Source organism: Ursus arctos, unplaced genomic scaffold (assembly GCF_023065955.2).
Source record: "Ursus arctos isolate Adak ecotype North America unplaced genomic scaffold, UrsArc2.0 scaffold_21, whole genome shotgun sequence".
Classification (NCBI taxonomy): domain Eukaryota; kingdom Metazoa; phylum Chordata; class Mammalia; order Carnivora; family Ursidae; genus Ursus; species Ursus arctos.
Window position 1 is genome coordinate 39,471,078 of NW_026622886.1, and position 20,340 is coordinate 39,491,417.

The 20,340-nt window shown below is 42.5% G+C and overlaps 1 protein-coding gene across 1 annotated transcript in view; it reads right to left on the bottom strand.

The window, feature by feature from the left end:
* Positions 1 to 903: 903 nt before the first annotated feature.
* The window catches only part of YEATS4 (YEATS domain containing 4), a 59,069-nt gene continuing 39,632 nt past the window's right edge, over positions 904 to 20,340 (bottom strand). The window contains exon 7 of the mRNA XM_044384620.3: positions 904 to 1,097. Within this exon, the coding sequence (XP_044240555.1) occupies positions 919 to 1,097 (179 nt within the window). The 3' untranslated portion in view covers positions 904 to 918. The remainder of the gene's footprint in view (positions 1,098 to 20,340) is intronic.

Consider the following 20,340-nt stretch of genomic DNA (forward strand, 5'->3'; position numbering starts at 1 on the left):
TCAGAAGAAAATTCCAAAGGCATTATTTTCCCCCACTGAAATTATTCATTATTTGACAGCGAGAGAGACAGTGAGAGAAGGAACACAAGCAGGGGGAGTGGGAAAAGCAGACTCCCCACTGAGCAGGGAGCCGGATGCGGGGGGGCTCCATCGCAGGACCCCCGGAATTATGACCTGAGCCAAAGGCAGCCGCTTAACCACCGAGCCACCCAGGCGGCAAACCCCCATGTCACAGTGGATCTGATTCACATACAGTGTCAAACATTTCATTACTTTTTATTTACTGCCCAGTCTTTGTCAGTCTGTGCATGCGTATTTTTACGTTGAAATCAGGGTGTTCGGTATCCTGTTTCTTAAGCTGGTTTCACATTTGCCCCTTTTAGACACAGACACGGAGACATAACTCGTGCTTCAGGGTAGACCAGATTCTTATCATTTAAAGTAGGTACAGAGTATTCCAGTGTATTGAGAGGGCGGGATTCGCTTAGCCCTGCCCTTTATTATTGCGTTTTGTTTTGTTCTCAGTTTTGAATATTATGAATAAAGCTGTTACGTACATCCTTGTACAAATTGCCCTTTTTTCTCTTAGGTTATTGACTTGGAACATATTTCCCCAAGGAAGGAGGCAATGCGTAAACAGTGAAGAATCACTGAAGGATTTTAAGCAGAAAAAGGGGCATGTCATATTTTCATCTTCAAAATATCTGTCCAGGGAGGACAATATGTATTCCAGGGTTCTTGCAAACACTAAGTGAGGCCAAGACGGTGAAAGAAGAGTAAAAAAATTATGCAGACACCCATCATTCTACTCAGAATGTTCTCAGGAAGTCTATCTAACAGAGTCTAAACATAGTTAGCTGCAGACCATCCGTGGCTTGCATCACACGATCACACACTCAGAGTGTTTTTCTTGGGTTCTTATTTTATCTTTGTATGCTGAGGACAACACAGCCCATGAGAAGCAGTGGACCTCAACAAATAACCATTACAAAAACAGACCTGTGCTTTGTCTCGTGGGTAAGCACCTGTTTCAGGAACCCAAACCAACCTCAGAAGCAGGAAAGTGGCCTCCTCTGCAGCATGACAACTTCGGTGACCTGAGAAAGAGAAAGGAGACATTATCTAGTCTAGACACTGGCTTAAGGGCAGCTCCTCACATTTCTCTGCTCTCTTTTCATTTTATCCATTGTAATCCTCTTATTATATTTAAGTCCTGTTTTTGCTTCTCTCTCTGCTCTTAAGAGCACCCAAAATGCTCTGGCTTCACCACCTCTGGGTTCTGTTTTCTACTGGAAGAGCTGATCTTGATGGTCTCTTCTGGCCCTTGTAGCTCTGAGATGGGGGGGTTCTGTAGTGCTGCCCACTTTCTCGATGGCAAGGCCTGGTCTGGCTCCAACCTCAATACTCTCACACCATGAACCCCTGGCTCTTCAGGGAAATCTGTCAAGGTGCAGCATCAGAGTCATCTTAAAGCTAAAATGTAGAGGTTCCTGGTTCCAGGGTTGCAGAATCAGAAGCTTGGGAGTCATGCCTGAGGAAGCTGTTGTTTTAATCAAAGGCAGACATGTATTCAACAGCATGGCTACTGCCTTAAAGGAACACCTATCCCTGCAAATCCCTTCACTCTTTACCTTCCCAGGCAGTGGGTCTTCTTCTTCAAGGTTCTGCTTTCTAAAACAGGTCCAAACAGTCACATTAGAGTCACACCGGAGACATCAGGTTCAAATGACAGGACTGGCATCAGAGAGACGCACAAGGAAGAAGACCTTTTCAATCCCACTGATTCCAATCCTACCTATCTGCAGTTGCCTAATCTATACCATTAAGGCTGGCATGGAATGTGACATTGGAAGACTGTCATAGGTAGAAATGTGTCTCCCCCATACCCCACCCCAAATTCACACGCTGAAGCCCTAACTGCCAGTATCTCAGAATGTGAACCTTATTTGGAAATATGGTCTTTACAGATATAATTAGTTAAGATGACGTAATACTGGAGTAGGGTGAGCCTCTAATGCAAGACGACTGGTGTCTATAAAAAGGGCAAATTCAGACACAAAGAGATAAGCACACAAGGAGAAGACCATGTGAACATAAAGGTAAAGATTAAGGTGATGCATCTATGAGGTCAGAATGCCCCAGACTACTGACAAATCACCAGATGGCCGGAAGAGAAGCATGGAACAGATTCTCTCTCCCAGCCTTAGGAGGAACCCACATTGCCAACATCTTGATTTCTCTCTTCTAGCTTCCAGAACTGGAAGACAATACATTTCTGTTGGCAAGCCGTTCAGTTTGTGGTACTTAATTATGGCAGCCCTTTGCAAATGAACACCGAGAACTTGGTTACAGTCCTGGCTGGGTCATGGGGACCTTGGGCTATCACTCTAACTCCTCTGAGCTGTGCCGTCTCATCAGAAAGACACAAAATATGTTGTGTTCAACTTTGAGATCTGTATGACAGCACCTGTGAAGCACTGACTGTTAGTGAAACTTATTGTTCACCAAGTGGTCAATGGGGAACAGCTTTGGGAAGACCATCAAAGAATTCCTTAACCAAGAATGATCTTTACCATGTAAAGACAGCACCAGATTGTGTAGGTGTCTTCAGTTAGCCAAAATGTGTGGTTAGTACAGAAGAACTCCCTGTGCTCCCGTCCAGAGCCAACCCCTCCACTTGCATACCAGACCGCGTCCCTTCTCACCCGGTCAAGAACATCACGTCTGCATTCCCCCCTTTCCTGATTACTCCATCTTGATGTCCTTTGCTGAGTCCTCTTTTTCTCTCAACTCATTATTGTTGGCATGCTCAAAGGCTCAGTCCCCAGACCTCTTCTCTATCCCACACTCACTTCCTTAGTGATCTCATTCAGCCTTTGGCTTTAAATACCGTCTGGATGCCAACAACTCCCACATTTATAACTCCAGCCCAGACTTTTCCCCCGACCTCCAGATTTGTATATCCAATAACTTGCAGCCTTCTCCATCTTGATGATCATAGGTATCTAACTCATCTGGGGTTTTTTTTGTTTTGTTTTTTTTTACTTTCGTACACACCATATCTGATCCACAGCAACTCTAATTGGTTCTACCCGCAAATGCTACCCCAAATCTGACTACTTCCCACCACTCCCACTATTACAGCCAGCATTATCTCTTCTTGACAAATGAAATTGTGTTCTATAGGGTTTCCTCCTTCCCACTCTTGCTCTCATATGATCAGCTCGCAACAGAGTAGTCAAAATGATCTGGTTATAACATAAGAGCGAACATGTCACTCCTTTGCTCAAAACCCTCTAATAGGGGGCACCTGGGTGGCACAGCGGTTAAGCGTCTGCCTTCGGCTCAGGGCGTGATCCCGGCGTTATGGGATCGAGCCCCACATCATGTTCCTCTGCTATGAGCCTGCTTCTTCCTCTCCCACTCCCCCTGCTTGTGTTCCCTCTCTCGCTGGCTGTCTCTATCTCTGTTGAATAAATAAATAAAATCTTTAAAAAAGAAAACCCTCTAATAGGGGGGCGCCTGGGTGGCTCAGTCGTTAAGCGTCTGCCTTTGGCTCAGGGCGTGATCCTGGAGTTCTGGGATCGAGCCCCATGTCAGGCTCTTCCGCTGGGAGCCTGCTTCTTTCTCTCCCACTCCTCCTGCTTGTGTTCCCTCTCTCACTGGCTGTCTCTCTCTTTGTCAAATGAATAAATAAAATCTTAAAAAAAAAAACTCTCTAACAGAGTCCCATGTCATTCAGAATAAAAATCCGACGGTGTAAAAGTAGAAGTCTCTACAGTGGTCTACAGGTCCTTGTTCCTTCTCCCATCTTCCACAATTCCCTCCCTACTCCACCCCACAGCTCCAGCCACCCTGGCTTCCTGATACTCTTCAAAAATACCAAGCACACTCCTTTGTCTGATGCACTCTTTCCCCAGATGTCCACTTGGCCAATCCTTTCAACTCCTTCAAGTCTTTGCTCAAATGTTACCTTCTCAATAAGGCCTACCCTGACTATTCTATTTAAAATTGCAACCAGCCCCCAACAGTTTCAATCCCTCTTATTCTGCTCTTTGTTCTTTTTCTAAAACACTGATAGTCTCCTAGCATACACTATATAACTTACTTATTCATTAGGTCTATTGCTAATTACCTATCTCTCCACACTAGAATATAAATCCCATAAGGGCACGAATTTTTGTTTTGCTCATCGATCCATTTCAATCTCCAAGAATAGTGCTTATCACATAGTATAGGCACTCAAATATTTGTTGAGTGAATGAATGAAAGATTAAGAAAATAGGAATTTATATTTCTCTTTAGAAAGGATTAGTCTTATTTTTTTGGTACAAATTCTCATCCTGAATTGAAAGCTAAAGGACTCATCTGTCAAGTTCCCAGTGAGTGGTTTGGCAATTATATCAACTACAGGCAGGTCCTCTTAGGTCGATAGACACCTGAGGCTATTTATTTTATTGGTGAAAGCTTGGTGTGAGAGCATTTTGGTCCAGTTCACGAAAACAGCAGTGTTCTAACCAGCAGCTCCAATAAATCTTACACATTCTTGAGCCCATAAGTCCTGGCCTCTTGCCTCTCTACACATCCATTCATCCAACTAAGAAGAACTTCTTGTTGGAGCACACAGGAGCACTTGATTAGTAAGAGCAATGGGAAGGAACACAATCTTCTTCCTTTTCTGCCCTGGGGACAAAACTTTAGAGCGACTAGCTCTTTGCTCCGCACATACAGCATGTGATGAGAAAGATTTTGCATCTCTTTCCACAAATACTGGATGGCTTGCCCAATGTCCAGAGACAGATAAAGTAAACACATGGAGCCATACGGTGATACAGTCTTATTCCAAGGCAAGTTGTGTTTACCTCTGGGATTGTCAGTTACTACATGGCCATCAAAATCCATAGAGACTAGTAGGCTAAGAGACGATTCATTCCCAAGAGTATGTTGCCCATAATTTTCTGATTTCAATCTTCCTATCTATATCTCTTGCTTCTCCTTTGCTCCAACAACTACACTAGCAGTCTCTCGTAACTGGGACCGTGGCTTATTAATTCATGAACTCTGAAGCCAGATTGCGTGGGTTGAGTCCCAGCATTAGCACATACCAGCTTGGACGAGTTATTTAACCTTTCTGTGCCTTGATTTTCTAGACTGTTAAATGAGCACAATAACACTACCTGCCTCATGGGATTGTTGTAAGGATGAAATGAATTAATATATGTTTATATATAAAAAACTCTTAGTAAAACATCTGGCAATAGGAAGTTATAAATATAAATACTATAAATATATATTCATGTGTGTATATGTATATGTGTGTGTCCTCATTCATGTAATTAAAAGCATTTTGTATCTTGGTGAGGTGACAGAAATTATCTAAGATTGTCTAATGTAACCCCTGCATTAGAATCATGAATGAGCCAGCTGTTTGCTGAAAAGAGTCTAACAAGATGTTAGGGAAAAGGGTTGAAGCCTAAACCCCAATGTGATTATATTTGGAGATAGGGCTTTTAGGAGTTAATAAGATTAAATAAGGTCATAAGGTTGCAGCTAATCTCAAACGATTGATGGCTTTATAAGAAGAGGAAGAGACAGAGATCTCTCTCTCTCTGTGCACCCACTGAGGAAAGACCATAAGAGGACACAGCAAGCAGGCAGCCATCTGCAAGACAGAAAGAGAGATCTCATTAAGAATTGAGTTGGCCAGCACCTTGACCTTAGGTTCCCCAGCCTCCAGAAGTGTTAGAAATAAATTTTTGTTGTTTAAGCCATCCAGCCTACAGTATTTTATTATGGTATCCTGAGCAGACTAAAACAAGTTGAAACAGGATGTGTGCCCAGATGATCCCTGATAATGGGGGTTTGTTGCTGGGATTCATGGGCCACCATGGGATGTCCTCTGCTTTGTGACAGCCATTCTTTTTTTTTTAAGATTTTATTTATTTATTTGACAGAGAGAGAGGCAGCAAGAGAGGGAACACAAGCAGAAGGAGTGGGAGAGGAAGAAGCAGACTTCCCGCTTAACAGAGAGCCTGATGTGGGGCTCGATCCCAGGACACTGGGATCATGACCTGAGCTGAAGGCAGCCACGCAGGCGCCCCAAGTGGCAGCCATTCTTGGCCACAGAGCTTCCCAGACAGGGATATCTATAGGCTCATGGAGAAATGAAACAAAAGCTCAACATGGATTGGGATATTGCCTACTCTTTGTTTAGTTAGTATCTGTATTTCCTGTTGAGTAGATTTGTCACCATCTAACACAGAGTGAGCCCTATCAGGCAGTTTGACACCAAACTCTTCTTGCCTCCTTCTGACTAGCTCATTGCCAGGAAACTTTGGTTCTAAGGATGTGTGGCTGGATTAGTAGCCGTGGTTTCACATGGTAAGAAATATAACAACTTTATGCAGAACAAACCACAAGGGACCTATTTCTCAGAAAAGGGCTGTGGGCCTAGAAGACACTTGAGAGCTTCAGGGGTTTCTCCCCGGTATAGAGTCTAGCCCTTTCCACGACAACAAAGTTTGAAAACAGCAATTTTGAGGTAAACTGTCCTATAATGCTCCTTGTGTTTATTTTCTAGGGCTGCTGTGATAAAGTAGGACAAACTGGATGGCTTAAAACAACATAAATTCATTCTCTCACTGTTCGGGAAGCCAGAAGCCCAAAATCAAGATGTCATCAGAGCCATGCTCCCTCTGAAGGATCTAAGGAAGAATTCTTCCTTGCCTCCTTTTTTTTTTTTTTTTTTTAGGACTTTATGTATTTGTCAGAGAGAAAGAGAGAGTGAGAGAGAGAGACAGGGAGCACAAGCAGGGGGAGCGGCAGGCAGAAGGAGAAGCAGGCTCCCCACTGAGCAAGGAGCCCAATGCAGGACTCGATCCCTGGACCCTGGGATCATGACCTGAGCTGAAGGCAGATGCTCAACCGACTGAGCCACTCAGGCATCCCTCTTTCTTGGCTCTTCAAACTTCTGATGGCCTCAAGCATCCCTTTGCTGTATCAGCGTAACTCCTTCATCTTCGTATGGCCTTCTCTGTGTGTATCTCTTGCATCCCCTTCTATTCTTCTAAGAACACCAGTCACTGGGTTAAAACCCATTTGAATCCAGTATAACCTCATCTTAACTACATCTGCAAAGATCCAATTTTCAAATAAGGTCAAGTTCTGAAGTTCTGGGTAGACATGAATTTTGGGTGGGGTGGATGGACACTATTGAACCCACTATATTGCTTTAGTTAAGATTCTTTAGTTGAAAGGTACAGAAAAACACAGGAGCCATATTATGAGAAAAAAAAAAAGGAAGACTTTATTTCTAGGACACAGGAGTGTTTTACAGACCCATAAAGTAGTCAGGGCAAGAGAAAGAACCCAGAACTGTGCAATCATCCAAAGTATTAATCCTCTCTCTCTCTTACTCTAATCTCAGTTCCCCCTTGCCTATCAGCATCATTCTCTCTCTAGACTGACTTTCTCCACATCTCCCCGCCCTCAGCAGGCAGCAGATGACCAACCCATTGCTCCACAGTTTACATTTCTGTTCGAATAATCAGTTCAAACTGGATAGACTTGGTCCCAATTCTAAATTCCCAGGAGAATCTGATTGGCCCATCTAGGATCAGTTGTTCAAACCTGGTCCAATCCATTGTGGGTAGGTGGGTGGAGTGATGTAGTTAATCCAACTGGGGGATGGGAAAGTGACTCCCAGAGAAAGATGAATCACTGGGAGCTGGGTGGGTAACCCAAAAAAGGTCTACACATGTCTTGTGTTTTATAGCACTAAAGAGAGAACAAAGTGTTTTTGTGTATAATCTCATTTGATTTGTGCAAATTCATCCAGAGTAGGCATAACTGGCCTTTTGCCTACTTTACAGATGTAGAAACAGACTCAGAGATGAGATAACTAGCCCATAAAGATGGTCACTGTCAGAGGCCAGACACAACATCATGTCTTCTGACTCCCGGCCTGACGCTTTAACCTCAACACGCAACACAGCTTTGTAGTTTGCATTGCAACCCAATGTCACTTACGCCTAGTTTCATTACCCAAGCTTACAAATATACTTTCAACAATAAAATTTCGCAGCCTGAAGATTACAGCCATTCTACTCTTGTCCAACTCGTCCAGTTTTTTTCCACCTCTCATTTTCTTCTTCTTTCCCGGGGCACAGTTTCTTCACCATTCTAACCCCCCTCGACATTCTCCCAGGAAGTTTTCACTGGGATTTAGTATACTAAAATAAACAGGGAAATCATTTTCCTTTTCACATTTGAACTCAAACCCCCCTCCTTTGCATTTTGTTATTTCCTTCTTACTAATTCTGGCATCCACTCAATTCACAGTGTTTGGGGAAATGGGGCTGTTTGGGGCTACCCCTCTGTGGTTCTTTTATTCATTGCTTACATTTTCTCTGATTCAGGCTCCTTCTCATTTTTTTACTCATTGGATTTCCCAATCCATGGCCTCTTAGTAAATGATTTTGCCTCCTGTTTACTGAAACTCCATTAATTACTCAGGCCTTGTTTAATTCCCTTGAACTTTCTGTCTCCATTTTACATTCAGCTTCTTTCCATTATCTCAGGGAAAAATCATTCCTCTTCTCTTTAGAGATAAAAGTTTTCTTTCCTAAAGCTGCCTAGCACCATCAGCCTCACATAATTCCTTCTTTCTAACAATTGTCTTTAGCTTACATTTTTAGGTTCTCATTTTTTTCCTAGGGAAAAACAACAGCAATCCAAACCTTTGCTAGGCCTTGCTGCCCCTTTCTGTCTTTGCAGCCATCCCTCTGGAAAAAATCGTCTCTGCCCCATGTCGTGCTCCCCATTCCTTCCCTTTTTTCGGTCTGGTGTCTTTCTCCACCACTCTGTTGAAACCGCACTTTTTGAAAATGTCTTCCATTTCTCTCTCATTTTGTTCATGTTTTCTTTTCTTTTCTTTTCTTTTCTTTTTAAGATTTATTTATTTATTTATTTATTTATTTATTTATTTATTTGAGAGACAGAGAGAGAGCACACAGAGGGTGAGAGAGAGAGAGAAGCAGACTCCCCGCTGAGCAGGGAGCCTGACATGGGGGTCTATCCCAGGACCCCAGAATCATGACCTGAGCTGAAGGCAGATGCTTAACCGACTGAGCCGCCCAGGTGCCCCACTTTGTTCATGTTTTCACTTAAATAGTCAAACATCATTATAAGAGCTGCTTTAACATTCTTATCTGCTAATTCTATCCATCTTTATCATTTCTGGGTCCTTTTTGGGTGATTTTTCTTCTAGTTATAGGTTACATGTTCCTGCTTCTTGGCACATTTAGTAAATTTTTATTGGGTGCTGGACATCGTGAGTTTTACATTGTTGAGTGTCTTGGGTTTTGTTGTCTTCCTTTAAAAATTGTGTTTTGTTATGGTAGGCAGTAAAGGTACTTGGTCCTTTGAGGGCTTGTTTTTAAGCCTTTTTAGGATGGACATAAAGTCGCCTTTATTCTAGGAGTAGTTTAGTAACATTACTAAAGCATGGCTTTTCAAGTGTTTCTGCAGAACACTCCCAGTGATCAATGAGGACACTCCTCTCTAGTGAGAACTTGAGCAATTCCAGCCCTGTGTAAGCTCAGGAACTGTTCAGTTCACAGCTCCCCAGCCTCTCTCTACCTAAACTGTGGAATTTCACTGTACTCAGCAAAGATTCCAAATATACCCATACAGACTTCTGGAACTCTTTTTCTAGGTAGTTCCTCTTCTCTGCAGCTCTGCCCTACAAACTTCCAGCAGCTTCAGCCTTCCTAAATTCTGATCTTTGTTACCTCAACCTAATAAAACTATTGTGTTTTACGTGGAATCTACCTTCCTATTCTGTGGCCAGGCAGGTGCCTCCAGGTAGAAAGCCATGGCCATCTTAGAGCTACCCTCTTTGAGCGATCACAGTCCCATGCTACCTGTTGTCCAAAGTCTGAAAACAGTTGTTTCCTATATTTTGTCCAGTTTCCTAGTTGTTGAAGGTTAATCCCAGTTCTAATTATTCAATCAAGGCAAGAAGATGGAGTGTCTGAAACTGGTCTTTTAAGAATACCAGTGATTGCTTCGAAGTAATTCCAAAGGCTTTTCCTTATTCTTCTTGTGCTGGTGGCAACATTTGGGTCACAAAATTCTCCTCCTTGGACCATCCTACCTCTCTTACCATTCCTTCCCTATCTGTTATTATCTTTTCTCCTCCAGAGCGCCTGACGATTAGGCAAGCTTGATTATAAAGCAGGTCCTAGTTGATGCTAGCAATTTCCAGTTTGATCAGGGAACATAGTTACAAGTATCTAGGCAGTGGTCTCTAGACAAAATCACCACAGTTAGCACTTAACAAACATTTGCTGATTGATTTTAGGTCCTCTGTACCCTCATCCATTAGTGGATGGTTGAGAGTTGACTGTGTTTAATATGTACATATTTTAGTATTAATGCTATTATTTTCCAATCTCAATTGTGGGAGTTCTGAAGACTTTTCTATTCTTAAGAATGTGTGCTTGGATAATTTGAAATTCAAATTATCAAGAATGTAATATTTGCCAGATTTATTGTATTCCATTATTTTTCTTGATATGTCTCTTTTGACTTGTATAATTCCTCTGTTGGTTCTTCCCAGAGCAGACCCAATATTTATTCTTTTTTTCTTTGTATATGTATTTCTGTTCTGGGTAGCTTAGCAATATGCTAAAATTTTCAGACTTTGTTATCTCAGATAAAATTATGTAGGTTAATATCTTTATTGTAAATTATGTTTTTCATTTACTTTGGCTAATGATTCCAGACCCCTACAGTTAAGAGTCATCCATAAATTCAAGATGATTATGCTGCAACTGAGATGGAAGCCTCATTTTTCCCCTGAGGACATATCCATTAATTATACATAATTCCTCCATGTATTCAGTATGAAACAAATTTAACTGCATCAAAAAAACGTCTGTGATAAACAGAATAATGACTAAAAAATAATCTAGTATTCCACATTTATCAAAACAAAATAACTCAGATACTCTGATCACTTGCTGTAGCTTTTATTGATACAAGATGACATTAAGATAACCAAACATTAAGCAAAAGTTAATTGCGTATTTTTCAATTATTCTTCCAACTCTCATTCGAGAAACTTGTCAACACAAGCTTGATGTCTTGAGAAATAATGCCACTTTAAAGGAGTCATTATCAAGCTCAAACTGACAACTCAGTGTTTAAAATCAAGGACAATGAAATATTTGCTTATCATAGGCATTAATTTGATGCCCTTCAGACCTTGTTTCCCCTCCTTTAAGAATGTTTAAAAAATCAGGGTGCTAGGTGGCTCAGTCAGTTTAGTTCTGCCTTCGGCTCAGGTCATGATCCCAGGGTCCTGGGATAGAGCCCCACATTGGGCTCTTTGCTCAGTGGGGAGCCTGCTTCTTCCTCTGCCTCTGCCCCTTCCCCTGCTCATGCTGCCTCTCTCAAATAAATAAATAAGATGTTTTTTTTTAAAAGGTATGTTTAAAAAATGGGCAGACTGATTTTTAAGAAATGCCTCTCATAGATAATGGTTTACTTAAAAAGAGTTTTTAAAAACCCTGTGCTGTTTGGCATCCCTGGCTGCCTATGTTTGAAAGAATATAAACTGAGGTGGCATCCACAAATATACAATATATTTTAAAGATGCAATAAGAAAACTGACACTGAGTAACAGAATCTTTCTCTTAGCCTAAAAACAATGGTTGAGGCAAGGGTATATGCTAATATGACTAGAAAGAAGGAGATAAAATCCCAGAGCAGCAACAGTGAGTAGAAAGCAAGTCAATCAGGGATGGAGAAATAGTAAATACAAAGTGGTGCATTAGGGGACTGGTGATGGCTTCATGAGAAACACAGTGAGTTGCTTGTTCACGCCATATGGAATCATGGTGCCCAGCACGGTCCTTCAAGGAGGAAGGGAGAAGAGTTAATGTACTAGCTCCTCGTCACCTCCTGTCTTTCTTTGGTCAAAGTAGACCTCACAGGATGATAAATCCCTTGCACTCCTGGGCAGTGTAACCCAAGACCTCTGTAGGCAGCCACTGGGGAAGCCACAGCCTGAGTGAGGCTCTGAGTCTGGAAGTGGTAGGTGGAGTCAGAGGCTCCATGAGTCAGGTTGAGCTGGCTTGACACTCATGGTTCCAGGGCAGCTCTTACTGTGTGGGTGCGATGGAGGCCACGCCGGAGATGTTCCTCACAGCAGGGGAGGTAAACATCATCAGGGCTCTCTATCAGTGAGTAGCTTGAAGGTCAGTAAGGCAAATCTGGGGAAACATATAAAATAGGTCCAATATTCTCTTAAATGTTTTTTAAACCTCCTATCTCAGAGTTCCATTTAAAACACATTTTTTTGAGCCTCTACTATTTGCCAGCCTTTGTGCCCAGGGCATATAGATAAAGAAAACAAGACCCCTGGTGTCATAATTTTTTTTTTAAGATTTTATTTATTTTACAGAGAAAGACACACAGAGAGAGGAACACAAGCAGGGGGAGAGGCAGAGGGAGAAGCAGGCTTCCCACGGAGCAGGGAGTCCAATGCGGGGCTCGATCCCAGGACCCTAGGATCATGACCTGAGCCGAAGGCAGACGCTTAATGACTGAGCCACCCAGGTGCCCCCCCTGGTGTCATAATTAACTATAGTTTAATATAATAGCAAGACACTGGGACTTTATTTTTTTTTAATTAATTAATTTATTTAAGTATTCTCCACACTCAACATGGGGCTCAAACTCATGACCCTGGATCAAGAGTCACATGTTCTACCCACTGAGCCATCCAGGTGTCCCAAGACACTAGGACTTTTTTTTTTAATATAATAATATTTTTTTATTATATGATGTTAGTCACCATACAGTACATCCCTGGTTTTTGATGTAAAGTACGATGATTCGTTAGTTGCGTATAACACCCAGTGCACCATGCAATACATGCCCTCCTTACTACCCATCACCAGCCTAATCCATTCCCCCACCCCCCTCCCCTCTGAAGCCCTCAGTTTGTTTCTCAGAGTCCATAGTCTCTCATGCTTTATTCCCCCTTCTGATTACCCCCCCCTTCTTTATCCCTTTCTTCTCCTACCGATCTTCCTAGTTCTTATGTTCCATAGATGAGAGAAACCATATGATAATTGTCTTTCTCTGCTTGACTTATTTCACTTAGCATTATCTCCTCCAGGACTTCTTTTTTTTTTTTTTTTAATTTACTTATTTATTCTAGAGAGAGAGCGCGCGCGCAGGGCAGAGGGAAAGAGAAAGAGAATCTCAAGCAGACTCTGCCCTGAGCATGGAGCCCTAGGCAGGGATGGATCCCATGACCCTGAGATATGATCTGAGCTGAAAGCAAGAGTTGGATGTTTAACCAACTGTGCCACCCAGGTGCCCCGACACTGGGACTTTATTTTTTTTAATTTAAATTTAACTAATTAACATATAGTGTATTATTAGTTTCAGAGGTAGAGTTCAGTGATTCATCAGTTGTATATAACACCCAGTGCTCGGGGTGCCTGGGTGGCTCAGTCGTTAAACGTTTGCCTTCAGCTCAGGGCATGATCCCAGGGTCCTGGGATCCGGCGCTGCATCGGGCTCCCTGCTCTGCTGGGAGCCTACTTCTTCCTCTCCCACTCCCACTCCCCCTGCTTGTGTTCCCTCTCTCGCTGGCTGTCTCTCTCTCTGTCAAATAAATAAATAAAATCTTTAAAGAAAAAAAGTAACACCCAGTGCTCATTACATCATGTGACACTGGGGCTTTAAATGAAAGAAATGAATTATCTTTAGGAGACAGCAAGTAAAGCTACAATGATGAGAACACGGATGGATGAATAAGGTAGCGTTGTCTAATTTGGGTGTGACATGTGGAAGGGAAGGGTAAAGACTGGTGAGAGATGTAGAAGATTAACCGACAGTATGCATTGTATCTTTTGAGCACAGAAGTAGAACTATACATGAGTGACTACCTCTAGCAGTTTGGGATCTCTTGCTTCTTAAACTTTCTACTGTGATGTCCACATATAAGGCAATGTGGCAATTAACAAAATATCCAACTAATCATGACTTAAACTGTGGGTGCACCAATTACTGACTTAAGTTCCAGGCAGGTTATCCCAGAGTGGTTTTGGAAACAAAACAGTGTCACCATAGTTGGTTTGCAACTTTGAGAGTTCTCTAGGTGAAATCTGAAACTGGCCCCTATGCATGGGGGCAAGGAGACATCAAAGAAAGAGGAGGACCACTCCAGATTGGTAGGTGGCAGTTCTAATAAGCAGGGGGACTTACATATGAGGTTCATCTTGGGCAGCCACAAGACGAGGAGATCTCTATGTCCACTCACCAGAATCTTAAAGGTTTATATAGAGAGGCCTAAATGGGGTTCACATACACAGTTCAGATGGTCTCTACAACACATTACTTCCTCAAGTTGTGCCCTGGAAATGGCTCTGGCTATAGAAATTGGTGGGCAGAAAGGTATACTCCAAGGACAGGGAAGAAGGTGAAGAACCTCTGATTGCTTGGGTCCAGTTTGTGGGTCAACCAGTGGTCAAATCCTCTTGATGACCTCCTCCAGCACCAAGAGCCCAGGGTCTATCTTGTGTTCTGCCATCTTCAACTTGTTGCTTTCATCCTTAGACTCACTGCTTCACAATCTCAAAATAATTGCTACAGCTCCAAACATTATAGTCTTCACAGAACAACATCCAGAAAGAGAGAAAGAACAGGGACAACAGAAGCTTCCTCTCAAGTCCTACGTATCAAAGCCTACTTTCCAAGAGGCTACTTATGGACATCCTTTTAGACCCTGTTAACCTAAAGTGGACTGCATGTCCCAATTCTAGATCAATAAGTGGATAAAGAGATTAAGATTGCCATCATTAACTTAAATCAGTCGAGATATATCCTCTGTGGTTGAGTATGTAATTGCACATCAAAATTGGCCTCCTTCTTGATCTTCTCGATTCTAGTCAGTGTGTTCTAACAAACTGATGATGTCACTGTCATGCTTGAAATCTTTCTGTGGGTTTTCCTTGTCTATAGGGCAAGTCTAAATTCCATGACCATTCATATTTCTCTGTGTTTACTCTTCAATTTCATCCTTTCCAGCTCTGCCAAGGGCTCTCCGTTTCAGACACATGGAATTAGCTGAAATTCTCAGAATGCACCATGCCTGATGTTACCTCTAATGTTTTGTATGTGTTGTCTCTTCTGATTTCCACCACTGCCTTCACAGTGACTACAACTTCTTTTTCTTTTTCTTTATTAAGTTTTTTTTTTTTTAAGATTTTATTTATTTATTCGACAGAGATAGAGACAGCCAGCGAGAGAGGGACCACAAGCTGGGGGAGTGGGAGAGGAAGAAGCAGGCTCATAGCGGAGGAGCCTGATGTGGGGCTCGATCCCATAACGCCAGGATCATGCCCTGAGCCGAAGGCAGACGCTTAACCGCTGTGCCACCCAGGCGCCCCTTTATTAAGTTTTAATTTTAATTCCTGTGTAGTTAACATACAGTGTTATGGTAGTTTCAGGTGTCCAACATAGTGATTCAACACTTCCATACATCACCCAGTGCTCACCACAAGTGCACTCCTTAGTCCCCATCACCTATTTCCCCCATTCCCACACCCACTTTCCCTCTGGTAACCAACAGTTTATTCTCTATCACAACGTATTTTTCAAATATAGACTTAAATCCTCTCTCCTCAGAAAGCCTTCCAGGATGTTTCTCTTCTTGTCCCAAAAGCACCCTATTTGCATGCCTCTGTGACATTTACAGCCTTGTGATAATTATTTACTTCTTCATCTATCTCCTTAACTTGACTGGAAATCCCCAGGTGCCCAGAATACAGAAGCCCCTTAAAAAGTGCTGATTAAACGTAAAATCACTATGGATGCATGCTACCAACCTCAACCACATCTTTATTTGTTTGATTTGTCACTTGTTGTACACTAACCCTGGGGACTACTGCTACATTCCCCATCCTTCTATGGCCCAAGTGAAGTCCTCACCTCCCTCTTCCTCAGCAGGCAAACTCAACATCTACTTCTTAGAGTCCACTGATGACATTAAGTTCAAAGTCCTTAATCTTCCCTAATTTTCCTCAAGTCTCATTCTCAATATTTAACCCTTCTCTCTTATTCTCTTCATCCCTTTCATTTGAAAGGAAAAGGTCTCTCTTTTTCCTATGGATCTCATGACTTCTACCTCCTCCCTTGGACCTCTCTTTCCAGAATCTTCCATCTTCTCTCTGTTACCTGCTAGCACTCCAGTCTCTAAAACACCCAGCAGACTGGTTATAGCTTAGAAGATTCCTCTCCTCCCATCAAAGTCTTCAAACCCTGCAGAGGTTGTTAGTAACGGTGACTCAGTTACCAGATACAATGTATAGATGTGTTTCATTTGACTGACATATCTTTAAAATTGAAAAATTTCACTTAAAAATAAGAATTTCAGGGGCGCCTGGGTGGCTCAGTCATTAAGCGTCTGCCTTCAGCTCAGGGTGTGATCCTGGTGTTATGGGATCGAGCCCCACATCAGGCTCCTCCACTGGGAGCCTGCTGCTTCCTCTCACACTCCCCCTGTCTGTGTTCCCTCTCTCTCCAACTGTCTCTCTCTCTCTGTCAAATAAATAAATAAATAAATAAATAAATAAATAAATAAAATCTTTTAAAAAAAATAAGAATTTCAGTCTTCCCTGTAAAGGTCAGGTACCTGGCTGTCCTGGGTCATTCTTTCCATGTGGCAACAATGGTCTGGGCATGGCTGCTATCTTTGGGTGGGGCATGTGATCGATCACCAGATCATCACAGTCTCCTTGCTCACTTCTGTCACCTCTCTGGTCCTTATAAGCATTTGGGTTTGCAATTCCCTGCTAGACTTTTGGTTTTCTTCCTGTCTTTCAACTGGAGGTGCCCTTTTGAAATTTGCCGCTGATCTTCCAGTTATGTAATACGTAGGTGTTTCCTCCATCCTCATTGTTCTTGAACTCTCAGCATCAATAACCTCTCTAGAAACCACACCCAGCTTGGCTCCCTTAGCCCCCTATTTCCTGTTCTCTTATATCCCTAGGACTGGGGAATTTTGCTGGCTGTTTTTCTCCTGCCCCCTAAATGAAACCTTTTCCTAAGATTTAGTCATGGAATTCTCTAAGACCCTACTCACCTCCATGGACTTACTGAATCATGTGGCTTTTGCCACCCATCCCTTCACGTGAAGAGCTTCTAAATTTCTCTGCCTCTAATGTCTCTTCCTCTCATCCCCATGTTCTTTTCACATATCTCTAATGATCTGCTGGAAGCACATCCAGGAGGATATTTCCAAGGCTTAATACATCTGAAATGTAATTCATCATCTTGCCTCTTGCCCCCTCCCCCTGACCAAAACAGATCCCTCCTGACTAGTTAACTGCTGATGGAGTTCTCACAGTGACCTGTCTGCAAATCACTTTATTCCTTTCCTTTGACTTCTGAGGCATTTCTTTAGGCCTTCAAAACTCCTGGCCTCCCAACCGGCCTCCCTGACCTCCTTCCCCTCATCCAGATCTCATTCTTTGTACCCTGGCAAAACTATCCTTCCAAAGCACTGCTGTGGTAATGCTGTGGTAATGTCTTTCTACTACTCTACATTCAGTAGCTAAAAGAATGAGACATATAATTAGTCAAGATTCCTGTCCACATTCTTCTCAGCAACACAGCCATATTTAAACCTCAAAGCAATGACAGTCCACCCTCCCACACCATTCTTGGTGCACCAAAGACTTTTAGTAGTTCTCTATCATTTGAAGAAGAAAATCCCAAACTTATGAGCCATCTGAAGGTTTCCAACCTACCCTCCCACCATTTCCTGACACCTACTTAATGTCACCTGGACAACATGAAATTCACCAGACAACTTAGATACCTCATGCTCTCTCGCAGATCTTGTTTGGAAGGTCCTCCCAACATCCTTTTGAGTCCCATCTCAAATATTTCACTGATAATGCCACCTGTCACACACAATCTTATATTGTATTTATGGCCAGGTCTTCTCTGGCCCACTATGTTGTATGCTCCTTGAGGAAAGGGACTGACTCCTGCTCCATCTTTTATCCCAGCAGGGTGCCCAGAACATGGCATCCTTTCAATCAACAAGTATTTAGACAAGCCTTCTGTAATGGCAGACATGGAGCCAGGTGCTGGCATACAAAGATGGATGAGGCACAGACCCTGCCCTGATGGGGTTCACATTGGAACAGGTGAGAATGCCACATAAACATGTGACTATAAAGTATGGTGAGCAGTAGAGGAATATGCAAGTAAGGGAGGATTTCATTCATGGAGGAGTGACTGAGAATAGGAAAGCGAGGGTTCAGAGGATGTGACACTTGAATTGGGCACTAAAGGAAGAAAGGTCAGAGAGGTGGGCAGGAGAAACGACTGAAGTGAAAATTAAGTCAACTATATTTAAAATTTACTGGCAATGATGACAGTGGGCAAGTAGCCAGGTTGAAGGCTTAGCCCAAATGTGTTTAGATTATGTAGGTTTTCATTCAGTATGAAACAAACAAACAAGAGTTAACTACCACACAAGGATGGAGTCTACCAGGGGAAATAAGTGGGGGGAAATCAACCAAAGTCACTTTAATTCTTGGTTGCTGACGCTCTCCAAAACATACATCGCTTTGTTGACAGGTGAATGTTTTAGACTAGCAGTTATTTATTATTGACATTTAACAAAGATAGTTGGCAATCAGGATTTGGTACAGATCAGAAAACTAATAAAAAGTGCCTTCTACAAATTGCAAGCACATTATCTGCAGTCCAAAACTGACTTAGATTTTGGAGCTCTTCCATCCTCTGAACATGACTTGAACAGCATCACCACCTGCCAAGGCTGAAGTCACTGCTAAAATGGCTTCCCTAATACAAGACAATCACCAGAATCTGTCTTTGGCCTTTGGCCTTTGACCTCTGGTTTCTTCACTAGAATACACAGCTTTATTTGACTGAGATAAACAAAAAAAGTCAGAAACTTTAAATATGACTGATTTTATTTGATCACCTTAATTGAAATCTCTACATGAGAAAAGATTCCCCATCAGCGGTTTTTTAAAGAGACATCTGGCTTCAAAAGCTTTTACTGCTTTTTTTTCCAATTGCAAAAATATTAACTCAAGCATTTCTGGGGAGGCATGCAACAAAAATGCCCACATCAAGCTAAGTCCTGCTGATTTCCACTGACACTGTTTCCACAATGACAAATGGCTGCTGTTTTTTTTTTAAGAGAAACACCAATAAATAAACAGTCCTAGAAACACAGCACATGGATAGTGATCAATAACATTAAATATTTCTTCATTCGAAAGCTAGTCCTAAAACATCACAGGATTACTAGTAGAGAACACTGATAATTAGACTTGTAAAGCAAAGGATTTACAGTCATAGCAGTTTTAGCCTACCTGCCCATGCAGCCTTTAAGCATTAGGAGGTGGCCATCCTTTCTCATCTGCTCAGAAGCTTTGAGGACATTCAGCTGAGATCTTGAAAATTTGGCCCTGACACTACTGGGTACTGACCATCCATCTCCCACCAATGGCATTCTTACAATCAAAATTAAGCATTACACACCAACTTGAGAGGAAAGTGAACAGTCACAGATGATTTGTAATTTTAAACCCAGACCCAGGTGAAGCCAGCCTAGGTGATCCAGCAGTGGTGGGAGGGTTGCAGGGAGCTGGGCAGGGAATGTGACTCACTGTGTGTCTTGAACTGCCCTTTGAACCAAATCAATGGAAGTCTTTCCTTACTTGTGATAAGTGCCTTCACACACTGATAAGCGCCATTTGGAAATCTTCACCGTTCTGATAAACACCACTAGGCCAACAGGAGTGTTACTGAATTCTGGGTCTTTCCCTGGGGCCAGACAATCGCTTTGCAACATGCCTCCTGGGCAAACTCCAGTTCCCTAGCTAGAGGACTGTAAATATGACAAAACTCAGGAGAATTTCTTTTTATTGCTTGCTAGATAACAAATTAAACACATCAGAGGACTGAAAAGCCTCTAAGTTGTTTGTTGCTGTGTTGTTTCATGGGCAAGAGAACAGCTGACTCATCAGGGTGAATTCTTTGTACCCGTTTGCTCTTTGAAGCACAGCGTATATGTAAGAGTTAGCGGGGGCGGCAGAAACAGAGATGGGATGCGATGGTGTTTTCTACTCTTCTGCCACCTGAGGTGGGACCATGGGCCCGGGAGATGCCAGGCTTGGAGAATCCAACTGCCTCTGGCTTCCAAGGCTGGTGTAATGGCTCTGTTCTCACAGAAGTGCTGACAGAACATGACAAATAGAAAACAGATGTGAA